The following is a 19,712-nucleotide window of genomic DNA, read 5'->3' on the forward strand; positions in this document are numbered from 1 at the left end:
TGCTCGCCCTGTACGGATTCAAATTCATGGTACAAATATGCAAAAGAGTGTTTCGAAAGCTTTACTTTGACAGATGTAAATACAGGAGTATGATTCAGAACGTGCTTTTTGCAATTTCTTTATCGTTTGGTTGACGCAGGTGATTCGCATTGTACCAGATCCCCAGATTCAACTATGCAACAAATGTCTCGGTTCCCTTTCTGAAAGCTGGCCTTCAACACTACTGACTGCGTGCCACTGTGTACCATTCAAGGACTGTATTCTCTCCACAACGCAGACTTGACATTAACTTTGCGTCCGTGCTGACAGATGCAGCTTTAACTGATCCGCACAGGGTTTCAGATTTAACAAAAACAAAATGATTTTTGTCTTATAATAATCTGTGGTGACAATCCCATTGAACTGAATATTAAATTGTGATGTAAAAAGCCAGCAGCACAAATGTGTGGATGGATTTTTTTGTTGTCCTCTTGGTTAACACCAGTCTTGTTCTGGGGAGAATGCAGCGCATTAAACACCATGACGGCACATTAGCCCTAGCGGAGGAGTGTAAAGTACATGTTTCTGTTGGTCAAACAGTGTATTAAAGTGCTTTCCTAAGTTGTTGTACCTACAAAATCAAAATACAAAAAAAGCAAGTCTCAACCATGGACGGTTTGTTTCTAACAAGCAGAGATCTATTTTAGTAGTCCACTGAAGGTTTAGTTGTGCGCTTCAAACTCTGTGATATCATGTCGTGCAGTGTTTTTTAATCCAACATGAAATTGTCCACCCGAGCCATAGTGGTTAGTCGATACGTATCGCAAAAAGATTGTTCAACGAGAAACCTTTTGCTGTTTACCGTGTACAGGGGAAAAAACGAAGTCTTTCTAGATCGTGTACAATGAGAAAAAATGAAGCGACTGAATCTTCAGCATGCTCCTCATTTAAACTTGTGTTATGTAAATTGTGCCATGTTATTAAAAAATGTGTACTAACCCTGTGTTTGGGTGTTTATTTCTCCGCCTTTGCACAGACGCCATATGTGACGTGTCCTGGCCCCACTTCTCACCCACCAGTGTTTTTATAGCGCTACAGGTTGTGTGTGCCATTAATACTTCTTTTTTTAATCCTCTGTCACGTACAGCGTGTCACATCCCTGCTGATGTAGGAGAAAACTTGATGGTTACCCCAGAATTGTGAATCATGAGCAGATGCAAGAGTTATTGGCATTACACTGAGTAACTACAGGTTCGTGCCGCCGCCTCTGACTGAGGCGCGTGGGTGCGTCAGTCACCGCTGCTTTTCCTCTCAGACCTGCACGTATGAAATGATATAGGGCTACAGCATGGGGGTAATTCAGCCTTTGGACCAGCAGAGGGCGCCAAACTATAAGAAGTCTTATGGCGTGGATGAAACTCTTTAGACAAACCATTACTCTGCGTAAGAGCTACCGTTTGACAACTACTGTCAAAGAAACGCAAGGTTGGCCTATAAACCAGCCTGAACCATATCTCAGGACCAACACATTCACACTCACACGTACATCTACTGAAGCCAATTAACATGGATGTCTTTGGACTGTTGAAGGAAGCCAGAGCCCCCATAGAGAACAAGAACAAGAATGAATCTTTCAAGTCATTTGATTAAAAATCGTGAGGTGAAAAGGAGACATGCAGCAGGGGAGTTTAGAGAAATCAAAGAAGCAAAACTTCACATTTAAGAAGCTTCAGAAACAAAAGCAGAAGGCAGCGGCTTGCAAACCTCATATTCACAACAGAACATAAGAAACCACGTCGAATATTTAAAAAGAGACCGTTTTTAGAGACCACTTAAATTTTGAATTTGATGACAGCGTCGTGTCTCAAAAACGTTTGGATGGAGAAAATTAAGCAGCACAAAAGAAACAGCTGGAGGAACATTTAGCAACTAATTAGGTTACCTGGCGTCGCATCAGCAAAAATGGGCAGATTTTCACCAATCTGCTAAAAAGTCTACACATTTTAGAACAATTTCAGAATTATGTTTCCCAACATGAAATTGTGAAGACTTTGAATATCATCTATATCATAGATAGAATAGTAGTATACGTCACATCTTCCATGGCCAGATTTTGTTATCAAGAGTCAGAAAAGCTTTTAATGAGACGCTGTTAGGCCCAAGCTCGTGATTAATGATGTGTGACAGCAGGGGGTCTGATAAATGGGATCCTGTGGTGTGATTTCTTTATCAGACTGATAACAAAGACATAATAAACCTGCTCCGGCGGTGTACAGAGTACGTAGAGGTTTTATGTGATGAAATCCTGACAGTGACTCAACATTAATCTCTTACTTTGCTCGTTAAAGTGAAAAACAGCTGAGAACACTTCTCTCCAACGACCTCCTGCAGTCTGAACTACATTTACATCAATTCACGACAGTGTTTTTGTGCAAACCTGGCTGCTAATAAGCTCACTGTGATTTTTATGGTTTCCAACAGAAGGTGCTCATTAATCCTGCCCGTCTAGACCAGTACGCACAAAACGGTAGATTTCAAAAGTTAAAAAGAAGAAAATGTTTGATCTGGACTCTTTCAGGACCCAGTCTTCAGTTTTCAATCACTAAAGTTCAAACAGGCAATTCTGGTATTTGGAAATGTGGAGCCAATGAAGTTTAACATTTATATATAAACTACACGTTGCTGTGTCAAATATAGTGCCATCCAAAAGTCTTGGACACCTCATTTCTTTATATTTTGCTTCCAAGGAGACAGAGTCTGGTCTTGAAGGTCTCTAAAGGCCTCGTTTTTAGCCTCTGAACACAAAACTGTGAACCAATGTTGTCTCTACATACGACCGGTGTTAGTGTAGTTCCAAAATAAGGAGTTACACTTCAACTCAGTTTTATTTACATAGCACCAAATCACAGCTGCAGGTACAGACTAACAATGCTAGAGAACAAACCCCAACACTGCTCTGCTCCCACCTTCCTCCTTCAAGCGCTGCTCTTTCGCTTTGTTTGCTAAAACTGCTCAATTTAAAATGCTGACGTGCTGCCTCACTAAGACTCCCGAAAAACAAATTCCAAATATGAAGCTGGCATCAACAGAGTTGCTGGTAATGTTTTCTACCAGCATGCTGCTCGACCATCAAAACTCAAAAAGTGGGCCTATTTTATTTAGTAGAGTGTAAAATGTCTTAGTAATTAGGTTACACAATCAAATTCATATGGAAATGAAAACTGCATAAAAATTGAAGACTTTGGCTCACAAGATAGAAACGTGACTTCAACATAGTGAAAATATTATAATATTTGGCATCCAGTAGAGCAGTGGTACTGTAAATGTAAGGCTGGTGTTGACCAAAACTTCTAGTTAGGATAGGGATTTGTGTGTGTGTGTGTGTGTGTGTGTGTGTGTGTGTGTGTGTGTGTGTGTGTGTGTGTGTGTGTGTGTGTCTGTAGGTTCATATTGTTACAGGAAGGTGTTTCGGGTCCATGGAGTAACGCAGAAGAAAAGTAACGAGTAGGGAGTAATTAGGTAAAGTGACGTCTTGATGCACGCTCAGTCATCCAGGTAAGTAAATCCCCCAAAAGTTGATTCTGTTCATCTGGACGCAGCGTTTTCAGTGGTGCTGGTTTCAGTCTTTATGCAAATGTCCTGTTTATAAGGTTGAAACCTGCAGTCAGCTGAGACTGAAGACGTCACCTGGATGATGGTAAAATGTTTTTCCCACTGAAACATCCAGATGAACAGCATCAACCTTTGGGGTTGAGTAAAGTAACGCATTACAACAAGTAACAAGTGACGTCTAACACGTAACAATCTGCAAATATTCAAATAGAGTTTAGAAAGGACGCTTCCTTTAACACTGAGTAAATGCTGGAACCTGCACTGAAACAAGCCTCAGGTATGACCTGTATGTCCCCGCCTCTGCACTGATGGCCACAAAACTCTGCTTATGTAATTCACCTTTTCGACACAAGGTGGCATCAGTGCACACTGATGGACTGCAAGGTGAAGCAAAGGGAGCAACAAAGGGCTCATCCACAGCAGATAGCACACACTGTGCCTGTCATCTCACGAGCAGAGAACCAGTTTGCCGAGGTCAACTTCCTCTGACCAATGCACAAATGCGATTTGCTTCAACACTGACAATCACGCATGCTGTCAAACCTGAAGAACAGCATTGCGTGCCAGACGCTCCTTGATTGACATTTATATCCTTTGTGAGCTTAAACACATGACAGAAACTAAGCAGGCTGACGGTCCTCGATCGTCAGCCTGCACTTAAGAGTTGTCTGTGTCGTAACTGGAGGCACACCTGTATTTGTACCTGAACCCACAGCAAACAGGAATCTGACGCCTCGGTGCTATATCTCAGTGTTACTGCAAACAAAGCCAGTCTCTGGGAAATAAGATCATATTTCATAAGAATAATAAAGCGATCCGAGAACCACACATTGCCCATCACCTGATCATACAAGCTCCACATCGTCTTAATCTCATGTAGCACCACACACTGGCTCTGGCTAACACGCCACCCTATTCCCCTACAAAAAAGAGGAAGGTTCAGTATTTTCTCCCCGCTGACAACACTTCTAATCACCTCCAAACAAACTTGGCTCGGTCGCTCCTAAAAATATTTTCCTGTTTGTAAAAAAGGAAAGGCATCCCACTCTCAGTGGTAATGTTCCCCTAGATTTTCCACTCCTCTGCTTAGAAAAAAGAAGAGAAAGCCTATAAACACGAGCCTACCAGTGAAGCTGTCTGTTCAGGATTAACTTAATGCTCAGCCTGTTCAAAAAGGAGTTCATTCGTTTGTCACTGTGAGTCGTTTCATGGTAACACAGCTGCTTGGTGGGGTAATATTACAAATCTGGAAAGCCTGAGATGAAAAGAGGAAGAGCTGCTCTCATATATATACATGCTGAACTGGAGCAGAGTGCACACAGCCCTCCACTGAACCCGAGGAAATGACCATAATTCTTCAGACATATGTGATCTTACACACAATCAGTGGAGCCGGTTAGAGCTTCTGTTTATAGTGAGGAGAAGAGGAGGAGTCAGAGGAGGATGCACAGCCTGGTCATAGCAGATAGATTAATAGATTCCCAGCATCATCATGTTGGACATAAGAGGTTTGAATAGCTGAATGACAGTTTGCTGCAATGGTGGAAAAATGCTATATAATATTGTCAGAGTTCCTGCTATAGTAAGACCAGCAGAAATACTCAAGTTGTCTTTCAATGTGTTTTTGGGCTTATGGAGGGTATTTCAGGCTTTCTGTGGGCGGCAATGAAAACAGGAGTGTTTTTACACAGCAGTGACCTTCAAAAGGAAACACACACAGCTGCAGTGTGGCAGAAGAAAACAGAGGAAAAAGTCTTTGTCACAACTGACGCAACCAGATAGCCGCTTTAGCAGCACTCTCAGACACACTGTGTTTTATTACTCCTACCTGCTCTGTATTCTTTCTTCACGCTGACCTAGATATCATATGACCCGCCCTAATCCTGCCGCTCTTTTCGACTGATTTCAACAAAGACAGGTTCGGATGACCTTCATGGGTTTGATGCGGCGGGGCCTCATTAGCAGTGAGATTCAGATCTGCCAGTGCAGACTGATGAACTTTAATTACTGCAGGAGCTGCTTCAGCTGCACACCAACGGTTCGGCCAGCTCGTGTGGAACATCCCGACTGAATGCAGAGGATGTACAGAGCTGATATTTGGTGTCTGGACTCTGACCTTCTTCGAGCAGAGCAGACACTGAACAGTTCTGGTCATAATAGAGAGAGCTGAACACCATCTGCAGTGTGAAACCTACTATAGGATAAGAAGAAGACAACAAGTGGCCTGCTGGGGGCATGCACCATCCACTGACATCTCATTTTAACAGTGACCTGGAGAGGAAGTGGAGGAAAGAAGGGTCACACCTACTCCTGTACATATAGTACATAACCAAACTCACAGTGTGTACATGTTAAAAAACAGGCGTGTAACTAGCAGAAATAATGACTTTAACTAGCAAACAGAAAAACAATCAGCTAAGATTAATGGTTCATTTTCCCTCCCAGACTTTTTGTCTTCTATTACTGGTAAACTGAACATCAGTGTGGGAAAAGAAACGTAAATGATTTTATAACAGTCTGATATTTACAGACCACATTATGAAAGAGCTCCTAATTACATTTTCCCATTTCTGATCAGAACCGTTACATCCAAAATATTATGCAACACATTACAGACACAAAATATTCACATAAGAAAAGATGGAAGCAAGTTTCACAAAGTCAGCCACAAAAGTGGGTCTTTTTCTCACGTAACTAATTTTTTCCAAGTTTAGTTCAGTATGGAGAGTGTATTATTCTTAACCTTGAATAATTCCAGGAGCATCGGATAAACCACAGAGGAGGAGTTAGCCTCAGCAGCTGTTGCTAAAATAGTGATTATCTTCCATGCTAATTATCACAAACTGGTTTAAAGGGCAACTGTCACACGCTTCCTTATTTTCTGTGTATAGATATATATTTTTTATCAGATTGTATATTTGGGCATTTTATATATTTGTTCTGCTCTGTATCTCATTATTGTCACTATACAGATGTACAAAGGCATTCTATTCTATTCTGTTGTTACTGTTATAGTGAAAGCTCAAATTAATCATGGAAACGTTTTAATCCACTGTAAGGCAAAAGCTCAGGTTTCAAAAGGGAAAACAGCTACATGTGAATTTTTAGTTTCTCTCATACTGAGCAGAAAAACAGTGAATATACACGTGTGGCATGTGCAACACTTTGTTTTCAATGTGTAAATTGTGTCTCATTGTGCATTCACAGTGGTGCCGATACAGAAGAGACAGAAACTCAGACTGAAATAAGTTCATAATAATAACTTAATTACTTTTTCCATTCATTAACTTCATATGTAATCCCATTGAGGCAGCATGTAAACTATCCTAAAAGAGACTAATGGGCAGCCATTACAAATTTTACTATGAACCTTTGTGAGTTTCCTGCTATGACATGTCAACAAGACTGCGGTAAAAACCCAGTGAGCAAACAGACGTTAGCCTTAGAGTCAATGTGCAAGCACAGAGTCAACAGAAATTTCCTCAAACAACAGCAAAAGTTTGGCAAAGATCCACGTTATGTTTCTGTTCTGCAGCACCAACACATCTCAAAGCTCCTGTCAGCCCATACACAGACAGTTCAGCCTGCTACACTGTGCCAACAGGTAGCATCTACACGGCCCTGCAAGCTTAACTAACACCAGTAAGACAGCAGATGTTAGCAACCTCGAAATGAGAAAGAGTATCTAAGATGCAGGAATTTTAGAATCAGAAACAGGTGGACACTTTGGAAATAAGACCTCCTGAAGTTCAGTTAATTTAGCAGTGGTCCAAAAACATCTGTTACCTTTACAGCGACAGAAGTGAAAATAATTATCACTTAATGTTTAATATCCTGACTAAATTACACTCTATCAATAACTGAGGCAATCACCCAACATCCAAACTCACAAGTTTATGAACTGGTAAAACACCTGCAGAATAACCCACAAGATGCACCACTGGCGTCCCAGTGCCAGTTTGATGACTATACTACATTTGTTTTAAATCACAACAGCTGCCCCAGCGCACTGTTTATGGTAAACACCGTACAATAACACAGAAAACCACAACAATCAGACGACCCTCTATGAGCAGGCGTTTGGTGACGGTGGGAACGAAAAACCCGCTTTTAACAGGAAGAAACCTTCAGCAGAACTGGGCTCAGCGAGGGGCGGGACAGAAGAGGCCCTGTGAAGGAGAGCCAGCGATGAATAATAACTGATGAGTCAATGCAGAGTGATTCATAAAAATGTTGTTTTCAAAATGAGATGAGGCCTGATTTCAGCTGTGTCAGCTGAAGAATTTTAAATTCAGTTCAACTATGAAGAGAAGCTGAGATGGAAGACGTTTGTCATCACTCTCACTGCAGCATTTTGGACCAACTAAAGGCTTATCAGTGAGTTTTAGGACTTCATGATGATAATGAATTATAATAGTTAAACCTACAAGTAATAAGTAGTTTCTCAGCATCACGCTGAGACAGGGTGTTTCTAATTTTAGAGATATTGCAAATGCAAGAAAGCAGTCCAACATATTTGTCTAACGTGCACAGTGAAGGACATATCCTGGTCAAAACCGACTCCCAGATTCATCAGTGTTACTGGAGTCAAAGGTCGTTCCACCCAGGGGAGGTATCTGGTTAGACTCCATGTTTCTACGATTCTTAGGGCTGAGTACAACGACCTTTGATCTGAACTCAGAAGCAGAAAATTAGAGGTTGTTTATGCAACTAACTGGTGCATCGTTTGGCTTATGATGCAGTGAAAATTTATGCTCTGCACCTGAAGAACACTGCCTTATATTGGTCCTAACACTGAACCCTGTGGATCTCCATTATTAACCTTAGTTTGTGAACAAGCTGCAGTCTATTAGACAGATATAATTCAAACCACTGAGCGCAGTACCTTTAATGCCTACAGCGTGCTCTAATTACTGTATTAAAGCATTATGTGTTGTGATATTTTGATACCACGGTAGCATTTACAGGATATTGCTTTGTAGTGAAAACTGTTACTCAATAAGGCCCATTTAATAGTTGTTTTTCTCTTTCTCTCTGACCCAAGAATTGATGTATAAGACTCACAGGCTGGTACCCCAAGGTCGAAAATACCACAGAGACGAGACCACTTCCTTACTCCCATCCTCCCTTCTTTATCTCTTAGAAAAAGGCTCGTTAAAGGCCAGGTGGTTTGTTTCAGAATTCACTAATGAAAGAACTCTGTATTCTATGTCTAGGAGTGTATTTTGCTGGAATGATCATAAATTGTAGCTGAACTGATAAACTACACAAAGGATACTTCTTTGCTCACAAGGCAGGAAGACGTTTCCTTATTTGGTCTGTACCGGTTTGAACTGAGAATCTGCTGACACACGAACCTTTTTCCTCTATATAAGCTGTTGTATGATAAATAAACCTCTGAGTCAGTTTGGAATGACACCTAGAACGGTCTCCGCGTCTTCTTGTTCTTCTGAACTGCTCCCGGTACTCCGGCCGGTACCGTGATTGCCCGTTGATCATGCATGAGAATATTTTAATTTTGTTATATGTTAAAGGATGAACTCTGCTTATTGGTGCCCATGCCTTAGGAGGAAAAGCTCTATCTACGGACAGAGATATCCTTCATTATGTTTAACTGCTGTCATAGGGACTGTTATGTTCTCTTATAACTTAACTGGTAAGTAACGACGCCTTCTTTAGTCGTAGGAATTTACTTTAATAACCAGTCTAAGGAAAACAAGGCGCAGGCATATCAATGCGCGCATACACCACACTTTGTGTTCTACACTCAATAACAGAAAGTAGTGCCACAAACTATAAACTGATTTTACTAAATACATAACAGGGACATAAAGCTGTGTGTCATCTGCATAGCTGAGTGATGCGGCTGAGAGAAAGCATGTATATACTGCGACTTCATGCGTCTTAATTTCTCAGCTGGAACAGCCTGAGGTGGTGTAAGTGTTAGCTGTGCTGGTGCAGAGGGAACTGGGATCGCCCCATCTCCTTAAATCAGTAACCTGACCTTTGCCCTGACTGTGGCCACACAGGAAACATGGAAGCACACGCCAGCATTGATATATATGAACTCACACATGGACAGGCACTGAGAGACTCACACACGTAATATATCACTGACATCACTGTGGTAATAACAAAGATGACCCCAATCATCAGAAGGAGAAAAGAAGGGAAACTGTGGCCCGAGGCTACATTTTATTGTTGGCCTCGATTGTGCCCTCCCGATGACACGGCATTGGAGCTTGATCACCTATAATAGAGTCCGGCCGAGGTTCAGATTAAAAGTACAAATCACATTGTAAACGACTGCGGCGAGCTGTAACCTCCATCTTGCCGTGTGAGGTTTTAACTGCAGTGCTCCCGATTCCAATCTCTCAGCTTCAGCCAAGGGAGATAGGAGATAACGGCACAGGGCTGGGACAAAAGATCAGAGGTACTGGGTGACTGAAGATCTAGTACAGTATTCAGGGAGGATATTAAACCAGGAGTCGTTTCTCTGAGCACGCCGTTTGATCTGGCGCTCTCACTGTTCCTTTGTCCTCCACTGCCATATGCTTCAGTGATGAGGACCAACTCTGAACATGGTTATTTTCCAATGCATTGTGCGGTTAAGGAACTTCGTTTTTGTTCTTGCCACACACAGTGATCTCCCTGCCAGTAAAAATGTCACATGTGCAGATGAGCATCACTTTACCGATCCATGAAGCTCACCAAAATCAGTCCAGAGAGAGCAGAGAGAACAGGATCTTGAGGGAAAAAACATGTTGTTGGACTGAGTGCAATCTCAGCGTGAATCCGCCTCTGCTCCCCTTTCCTCCCTTGAGCACAGAGGGGAAGGTCATTCATCAAAAGTCACATATTAGTCATCCAAATGTGAGCGGCATGCGGTCGAAAATAGTGACCCAAGATGACGCTGAGATGCAGCGTGTGCAGACGTCAACCTTTAAACGGATGACTCCGTATCGACCAAATGGCGAGGCACGGATGCGTGGAGGATGTGGGAGGGGGCAATGGTTGGTGTACCAGCGGTCTCTTCCTCCAAGTCTGACAAATGAGTACATGCCAGCTGGGTGGGCCCCACGAGAGATCCAGGCTGTCGGTGGGCACAGCAGACAGGGCGGGATGACTGGCTCAGGTTGCGACTCAACTCCCTCTTCACAGAGCATCCTCCGCGGTCTCCAGCCTCGGCGTGCGGGTTGTTCAAGGCGACATATGGCTGAGAGCTGTGGCTGTTTGCATGGTGACAAATTGATGTTGCGCCTCCTTTTCCCATTCCCGTTCCTCTGACATGGCACGGTGACATGCATTTAAAGTTCAGGCTGTCAGCTTTAGGTGTATTTTCACATCCAGTATCCCACATGTGTGACATTAATATTATGACCATTAAAGTATGAGAAGGTGCTGGATTTAGAGCGTGAAGCTAAAAGCTTCTGAAGAGTGCTGCAGCATTGCACGTACGACTTAAAGCTTCCCGTTTTGACATCAGGGAGAATCCAGATTCTGTATCCATCAGAATACTATAGAGACCAAAACGCGAGGGGGGCCACGTCCAAAAAGGGCTGAACTCCTCAGTCATTCATCCGACGTGGCTGTAAAAGCTTACTTTCACATCATAATCTGTGTGCCATTTTTGCATCCAAAGTGCTAAGAGCGCCGAGCCAAAAACTTAATGTACTGCTGTGCCGATGGAGCCGACTCTTCACATTATGCATATTCCACCATCCTGCCCAGAATTCCCCCTGCAACCCTCTCCCAACCTGAGGGAGGTTTCTAAAAATGGCAGAAAGCTTAGCGTCTGTGACAGGAGACATCACGCGGGAGGATAGCGACTTTGATGAGACCTGTGCTTTTAGAGGCCTCTTTTGTTAGCAGGCAGATAAATCATCCCTCTAGCAGCCAGCTTAGACTGTATACAACCAGATAAGGTTGCCAAGGAAACCCTCCTGGAGAACCAATGAGGGTTTTTTTGGTGTTTTTTTTCTGCTGTACCAGCCTCCTTTATCTGTACAAACAATTAATACCTTAGCCAGGCAGAAGGTGGGGGGAGGGCCGGGGAAGTGGGAGGCAGGCACAAATCCCCAGGTGCTCAGTGCACCACCACTCTCTCCCCTCAGCTATGTGAATGAGGACAAGAGGTAAAAAAATGCTACAAATGGATATTGGGCTGGAGGAGACTGATGATGTATGACTCTTTGTACATTAATTCAATGAGAGAACAGCGCTTATTCCATAAATCTCATCTCTACACGTGCACTAGCACACATCACTAATGTCCTTTTAATGAATGTTTGGAATGCGCAGCCATAAAAGTGCCATTACATCCAGTCACGTCCATTTGTAAAGGTGGCTGAGATTGCGCTGGTATCAGTGCAGCTGCACACACTCCGATGTGCACAACTGCTGGGGAGCTATTAGGTTCCACGGGAGACTCGGACTCGCCACAGATCAATGCTCCGTGGCCCTATCTGTTACTGACATCCAATTACAGCGATGGACGTCCACTTAGCAGTGCTGCTAAGTGCTTTAGTCTGGTTATTGACTACCTGCCCACAGCCTGCAAGCGGTGTAGCCTTTGGCTAATAATCATCTATTGATCCATCCGCATGTCAAGATCACCAGCATGTTAAGTGTATAAAGAGGCTGAGGACAGTGATTGCAATAGAAAGACACGACACCAACATGTGTGCCTCAGCTGTTACCCAGGCGTTTCACATCATTCAGCATACTTAATTAGGAAGCAAATTTTGCACAAGTTTGATTAGTGCAGGCTTGCAGTAAACGTAATTACCCACCACATTAACTAAGGGAGGAAATTGGCTGTAATTGAAAAAGCTAAGCAAACACGGAAACAAATGGCAAAGGTGCCAGAGACCGAACGGCGCAACCAGGGAGTGACGATGAGTCGATGTAAGCGGCGCACAGAATAGGTGGGCTCAAACCTCTGCGTGTTTATTCTGAGCTCGAACGGCGTGGAGTGGAAATGGCAGGCGCAATCGCCGCCTGCCTGCTTCTTTGACTAATGGCGGTCATTAAGCGGTTAGAAAGTCACCTCACCTGGTGTAAGGGGTGGAACTCAGCGACTGCCTGAAATTAATCACAATCAGCTGGACAGGAGACCGGGTCCCCAGTGAGCGCGCTGCTGGACGGGAGATAAACGTTTTAGTGCTCAGAGAAACAAAAAACGACAACAGCCAAGCGTTTCCTTATTTCATGGACTTTTATTATTCAAAAATAAAGCACAAATGATACACACACAAAAGAAAAGTGGTTTCCACGCATGTGCAAACCTCAAAAGTAGATCTTCATATAGTATTAGCAGGTTGATTTCAAAGCTACTGTTAGTACGGTTAGTAATATTAGTTATTAATGTTGTGAGCACAGAGGGGGACAGTAGCAGGAGCCCCTCTGTGAGCTCTGTACACTTTGCCAGCAGGTGAAGGGTCTAAAGAGAATCCTACAAGGGCCCACAACAAACTCCCCTCAGCAACACATCAGCCAGTTCTCTCTTGCACACACAAACCTGCACACAGAAGAGTGTTTAAGTAGATCTGACAGATGTAATTCTTTGTCTAGACAGGCCCACATCTCACTTTTCTTGGTGTTACATCAAATCTGCAGTCCAGGGGCCAAGACTTTTCTACAGCTGTCACCTCCTCTTAGATACTGGGATTCACACACGAAAACCTGACGCACACGCTCTCTGCACTAACCCCCTCCTAGATATAGATTTGTCAAGCACAGCAGAGCATCACAAACATCCATATAGACAGTGTCGTCTTTACATCTTTCGTTTTGTTGCGATTAGATAGGGTTACTTTGACAAAATATTTATACGTACAGCCAGAGCCATTTAGCTGTTTTGTCTCTTTTCTTAAAAAGCACATCAATTACTGAGGTTTAAAATGAAGTTTAAAAAAAAGAAGAAGAACAAAATCATGTTTTTGGAATAAAAAAATAGGTTTAAGACAGTCGTAAAGGTTTTGCAAGCCGTGGGAAAAATCGTATGAGGTAAGTGGGAGTGGGACAACAGAAGGTACAAAACAGGCTGCGTATAGATTATTGTTCTTCTGATGTCGTGGCACTGGCGGCCATGCAGGGCGATGTTACTGCACCAGTGGCAGACGCGCTACAACGCAACTCAACTGGGAAAACAAGGCACGATAGAAGTCATCATAACTGAGCTGTGAGGAAGTGAACGGAGGAGAAGTTGTAAGGCTAAAACGAGGAGTACAATAAGGCGTCAGAGTGAAAAGAAACGCTTTTCCTGCTAAATTACTGCCTTTATTTTTCTTAGAAAATAGAAGATGAGATTTTTGGTCTTCCAAATGGTGGAAGAATGGGAATTAAATAACCGACGTCACTGTGGCAACTTAAACCGACCGACTGCACCAACGTTCACAGGATCTGAGAGCAAGATAAACTTGGACTGGTTATAACGTAGACACACAGAATATTCACCATTTGTTTCTCTGTGTGGGAACTGTCTTCATCCTGCTTTACATCATTAAAAAACATCTTAATTAAGCCACAAAAGGTTTCACATTAACCACACAGAGAAGGTTAATTAAGATACAGGCTCCTTGTAATGCACCTCAGATACAGAGGACTGCATACGTGGCAGCTCTGAGGGGGTGAGCTACTACCAATGAATTCAAACTTGGTGTTTAACCCGTTCGGGACGCCTACACGTCCTTTGGGTGGTTAAAGGCCTGCGGACAGTCAAACATAATCAGCGCCGAGTGCTCGGTGAACCTTGTTGTCCAGCGGCCTCCGTTATTTCTCTACACTTCTTCAAAGTTTTCTGGAGAAGAGTTGGGGGATGGACACTGCTCCTTTTCAAGCTCACTCAAGAAGCAATAATACACCCAATCACAAGATCTGCTCGGCTGAACCTCCCCCTCGCCGCCAGCCAATCATGTCCACCCTCAAATCCCCGGCCAACCCCACAGTGGACAATTCAAACAACAGAAGAAGCGTTGGAAAGAAAACGGCTGACCCACATAAGCAGTCGGTGCACTCGGTGCAGGGATTAAACCAGATCTGTGACTTTCCTCCTAACGAGCCTCTCTGAGGAGTGAAGACTGGATCAAACAGTTATTTAGTATTTTAAAGAAAGCAAATGAAAGAGAAACTTATACTGCCTCACAGACACACGCTCACGCACACACAGCTGTAATTTTATACATGCATGCATACAGCTGTACAGCAGGCCACTCAGGGGCCTGGATCTGTTTTAAACATACAGTACAACTCTACAGCAGGGGCCATGTATGTTTAAAAAACAGACAGGAAACAGAAACTAAACAAAAAAACATGCATATATACAATAGATATTTACTTTGCCGGTCTGCTTTATACCCACGCTAACTTTACGTCCAGGAGACAAAATTCATAAAAGTTTTTTTGTATGTTTTTGCATTTGATAAAAACTTCATTTACTCTGTTGTGCACAACTCAAATTCTCTTCTCAGCACCACAGCAGAGCCGGGTCTCCATAAGCAGAGAATATTCCCGTATGTAAATAATAAAGAGCTAAAAATCAGGCGAGTGCATCCATCCCAGCTTTTGTCCCGCTTCCTTCCGTTCCATCCTCTCTTTGCACAGTCCTTTCCCGTGAAGACGATCCGCTAGACGATTGAACCGTCCCTCGTCTGGGCAGGAACCATGACAGGGATGCCCCCCATGCGACTCAGGTTGTAGCCGGCCATCTTGCCGGCCGAGGGCGGCAGCACCGGAGCCTGGCTCGGAGGCCTGTCGTACTCCTCTGATGAGGGAATCTTGTCGTACTGAGGCTTCAGGGCATACTCGTGCAGGTTGGAAGGCGACATGGAGCCCAGTGAGGAGCGCTGGCTGGCCACAGTGAAGCTTCGAGCAGTTGAAGCGCGACTCTTGGGAGGGGGCACATCCTCTCTGAGGGGGGGAAACAGACAGCAGCACGTTTAGACAACAAACCTGGAAACTCGTCATCGTGGACTTGGTGTCAAATACACTGAGAATGATTTTGTGATGCCCTGCAAATCAAGAGAAAGTCCACAGGTAGGAACAGCGAGGAACATAACGAATCGACTGCGAGTCATTTAAAAATGAAACATGACTTGACTCGATAATAAGGGCAAATAATTGAAGTCAGCTGGTCAGGCATCGTCTCCGCAGCTCAGTCACGCCGACTGCGAAAGCCTGGAGAGACTGAGCCGAGCATCCAAACACAGCCATGCCCTCGACTCCCTCTGCCACCACATTAACAGCTAATAAGCAGCAATAATCCAGTTAAATGCTCAATCAAACTGAGCCTGAGGGGCCGGCGCTTGTTTAGTCCGTACTTTCATGCTGTGGCGTTTCAGCAAATGTGTGTCTGCGTGCGCGAGACAGGACTGTTGGTCTAATCCTTTGTGTCCTACAGCGCGAGCGGTGTCACATTGTGGTGTAAGACCGATTCAGTCCACGGCAGAGCGATGGTGCAGAGCCCACAGGCCGGACGAAGAGTCGGACGTCGAGGGGAGTTAGAGTAGGTGGCTGTGGCGGAGGGGGGGGCTGAGGGGGAGGGCAGCCGGCAGCAACACGAAGAAGGACGCACAGAACGAACAAAGCTTTCAAACTGATTACCACAGCTGTTTATTTGAGGAGGGGTAAAAAAAATAAAAACGCTGAGAGATAAAAACCATTTCCACGGTCGTTGTGTGTGTGTGTGTGTGTGTGTGTGTGTGTGTGTGTGTGTGTGTGTGTGTGTGTGTGGATGACTACTAATCATGCTACACGCTGAGCCGACACCAATAATCACGGGTTACCTATGGCATTTTTGGCGCCCCCTGTAATCCAACATTACGTAACCTTGACACGCTCCACCTCTCACACCAAACACTAGACAGTAATACAAAATATTAATCCATCAGATTGGAGCTGTGTGCATCTGAGGGCCAAATCTCATCGAGTACCTTATCTCGTTGCAGATTTCCTTCTCGTACTTTTTCCTGTTACGGGCACGGCAGAAGCAGAACAGGATAATGGCGATGATGAGGAGGATCAACAGGACAGCGATTATGGATCCCGCGACGATGCCGGCAGTATTCGGGACTGGACGACACAAAGAAGGGAGAGGGTTAAGGTGCTGGGTGTAGCAGAGTACTCGTGAGTCATAACAAGCATGTCATCCTAATCAGGCACATAAAGCACATGAAACGCACGAAACGTGCTGAACTGAACAAAATATCCTTGTTGGCATCCATGTGATGGAAACTGTGTTTGCTGACAGCACATCTGGGTTTCCAGTGAAATGTAAACAAAACCATAGCGTGGTGTTTGACGATCAGAAGAACGAGTACTTCATACACACTCTCATTAACACACACACACACGCACACACACAGACACACACTGTGGCTCAGTGAGATTTAACAAAAGCTGCGATGGAGAAATCTAATAACATCATAAATGAAGGCTCCACGTTCCTGCACGGCAGCAACACGTCGCTCTAATATTCCGTCTTTCAAAGGCAGAATTCATCAGACTTTGCACTTGACTGATGGTTGACCTGCTGACCTGGCAATCCGTTTCCTGTTATAATAACCTTGGAGGCTTTTCATGCACTCACCTTTACTTTGTATGTTGAGGAAAACTTTTCATAATCTAGTGACACACGCTACAGCAACAGCAGTTTTCCCACAAACACTTTTTACACTAACATTTAAAAAGAACAAACCAATAAAAACAAGACAACAAACAAAGCCCGACTCAACTGCAAAACAGGACAGAGACAGTAGAATAAGTAACAGTTTTCCTGTAAGCAAGAAGATTATTTGATCAGTAATAAAATCAGCAACTTTTACTGAATATCAACAAAGCAAATAAGCACAGAAATTAAGGTGCAAAGTGTTTATATATAGGATTTACATCACTGACGTCCTCCCCCGTGTTTTAAAGATTTACAGACTATTCTACAACTTGATAAGAGGAAGAATGACATCGATCTATAATTATGTTATAAATACATTTTAATGCCATGGTGACCTGTTTTTGTCTTGAACAAATAGCACGTCGTCATATTCACCATCCTAAAGATTCCAACAAGATGGTCGGTGTTGATTTTTCCTCCTTTTTTAACAGTTTATACTGTTAACATAGGTCAGGGTGGGGAACTCGGCGTCCTGCAGGTTTTAGATCTCACCCTGAGTCAGCACACCTGAATCAACTGTTTTCATTACCAGGCCTCTGGAGACCTTCGAGACATGTTGAGTAGGTTGTATAGCCGTTTAAATCAGCTGTGTTGGATCAAGGACACGTCTAAAACCTGCAGGACACCGGCCCTCGAGTTCCCCACCCTTGATGTAGGTATAAACGCTGTCCTAAAAGCGAGAGCAGCTCACGGGGTATAACCTTGGGAAAACCTTTTAAACTTCTGCTCCGACTATTCCAAACCTGATCATTAAACACCAGAATACAGGGAGCTCTACATGTGAAATGGACTGAATAGACACTAATTAAGACGGTTGGGTACTCACTAGCTGTCACGCTGAGATCGAGCACGCACTGCTCGGCGCCAACGCGATTGGTAGCGGTGCAGCGATACGTGCCAGATGCACTGGCAGATGCATTCTTCACGTTGACTGTGCCTGACACAGGATCTAAACAAACAGTGAAAAATGACAGAGTTAAACACAAACAGTTATGTGCAGGACCTTTGAACGGTTTGACCTTGTAAAAAGCTGCATTACCCAGCACTGAGGAGGCGGGCAGCACTTTGCTGCCAGTAGTCTTCTCCCAGCTGTATTTCATGGGTTTGCTTCCTGCATCAGATGTGCACCTCAGCACAACGTCTTTGCCTTCATGTGTGGAGCCCTCAGCGTAGCACCTGGGCTTGGACGGCTTCTCTGTGGAGAGCAAAGAGGCAGAGGAAGCCAACCCAGTGATTTTCCAATCTTACAGTGTGCGTCTGTGTATTGTGTAGCTCTAAAGTTGAGTTTCCTCCCTCACTCAAAGCAGCGCCCATCTGACAAATTAGAGCAGTAATCAGAGTAATTGATACATCTGTAGTTATTAAGAGCTGTCACTCAGGATAATCGTGTGGAAGAAAGGCGCTGCGTCAGTGGACACGCAAGCACACGTGTGCTGTCGTTCAGTCGGGGTGTTGGTAAGAGATGAGACTGATTCGAAAACAAGCCCAGACACGCGGTGAGTGAGAGGAGGGAGAGAAAGTGACGGGTAATGTTTGGACAGAGGAAATCTAAGGCCACAGACTGTGCTCTGTGTTCACTGTCAGGACGCCGACTTCACGGTGCTGTAATGGCGTCTGGAGCGGGGCTCTACAGATCTGAACCAGGTGCCAGGCGGGAAGGGAGGAGCTTAGCAGGCATAACCATAAGGATTAACAGTACACTGACAGCACTGAGTGCCCCTCCCGATCTAATAAACAGACAGGGCGAGGTTAGAGGGGGTAAAACAGAAAGCAGGAGAGCACACATGAAGCAGGTGCTAATGGACAGATGGTAGAGTGATGGACGCCAAGGCTGCGTGGCTCCCAAGTCTCTGGCCTGCACTTTGCTGCAGACACACACACACACACACACACACACACACACACACACACACACACACACACACACACACACACACACACAGTAAATGTCAGTGAGTTATGACATTTTTAAAAGCGTCTTTTAAAGGTGAAAGTTAAGTTGACACATCTGAGCGTTGAAACGCACAGCTCCTCTTTTTTTAGGGCTTCTGTCCTTTGAGCCGATTTCATTCTCCTGAATGATGAGGTCAAAAGGAGGCTGGAAGAGCACAGAGACAACGCGATACAGGCGGCCCTACTGCGTTAAATGAACAGATTTATTATGTGCACAAGGTGTGTGGAAAAGAGAAAAACAGATCTTGGTATGCATTACAGACAGGAGATGCACCGCTTCACAAATAACTTTGCTAAATGTGGAACGGTAAAGTGAAATATAAGCGACTCGCGGGCCAGGCAGACTGAATTAATGAGATCGGCTGTTGAGCTTTGAGCTGGATGTGATGAGGATTGTCTGAACACGGGCAGGGCCGAGTGATTGGCTGCCGAGAGCATAGGCGGGGCCTAGTCAGAAACAGTTGTTAGAGATGCTGACGTGCAGCGCTGAACTGCAGGT

The 19,712-nt window shown here is 44.2% G+C and overlaps 1 protein-coding gene across 1 annotated transcript in view; it reads right to left on the bottom strand.

Annotated features, from left to right (window-relative positions):
- Window positions 1–12,793: 12,793 nt before the first annotated feature.
- cxadr (CXADR Ig-like cell adhesion molecule) overlaps window positions 12,794–19,712 on the bottom strand; it is a 42,855-nt gene continuing 35,936 nt past the window's right edge. Inside the window, exons 4-7 of the mRNA XM_080867799.1 lie at window positions 18,300–18,455; window positions 18,087–18,209; window positions 16,524–16,662; window positions 12,794–15,501 (exon numbers count right to left, since the gene is read on the bottom strand). Coding sequence (XP_080723925.1) covers window positions 15,219–15,501; window positions 16,524–16,662; window positions 18,087–18,209; window positions 18,300–18,455 — 701 coding nt within the window. The 3' untranslated portion in view covers window positions 12,794–15,218. The remainder of the gene's footprint in view (window positions 15,502–16,523; window positions 16,663–18,086; window positions 18,210–18,299; window positions 18,456–19,712) is intronic.

The sequence above is a fragment of the Rhamphochromis sp. 'chilingali' genome, assembly GCF_963969265.1.
Source record: "Rhamphochromis sp. 'chilingali' genome assembly, chromosome: 19".
Classification (NCBI taxonomy): Eukaryota; Metazoa; Chordata; class Actinopteri; order Cichliformes; family Cichlidae; genus Rhamphochromis; species Rhamphochromis sp. 'chilingali'.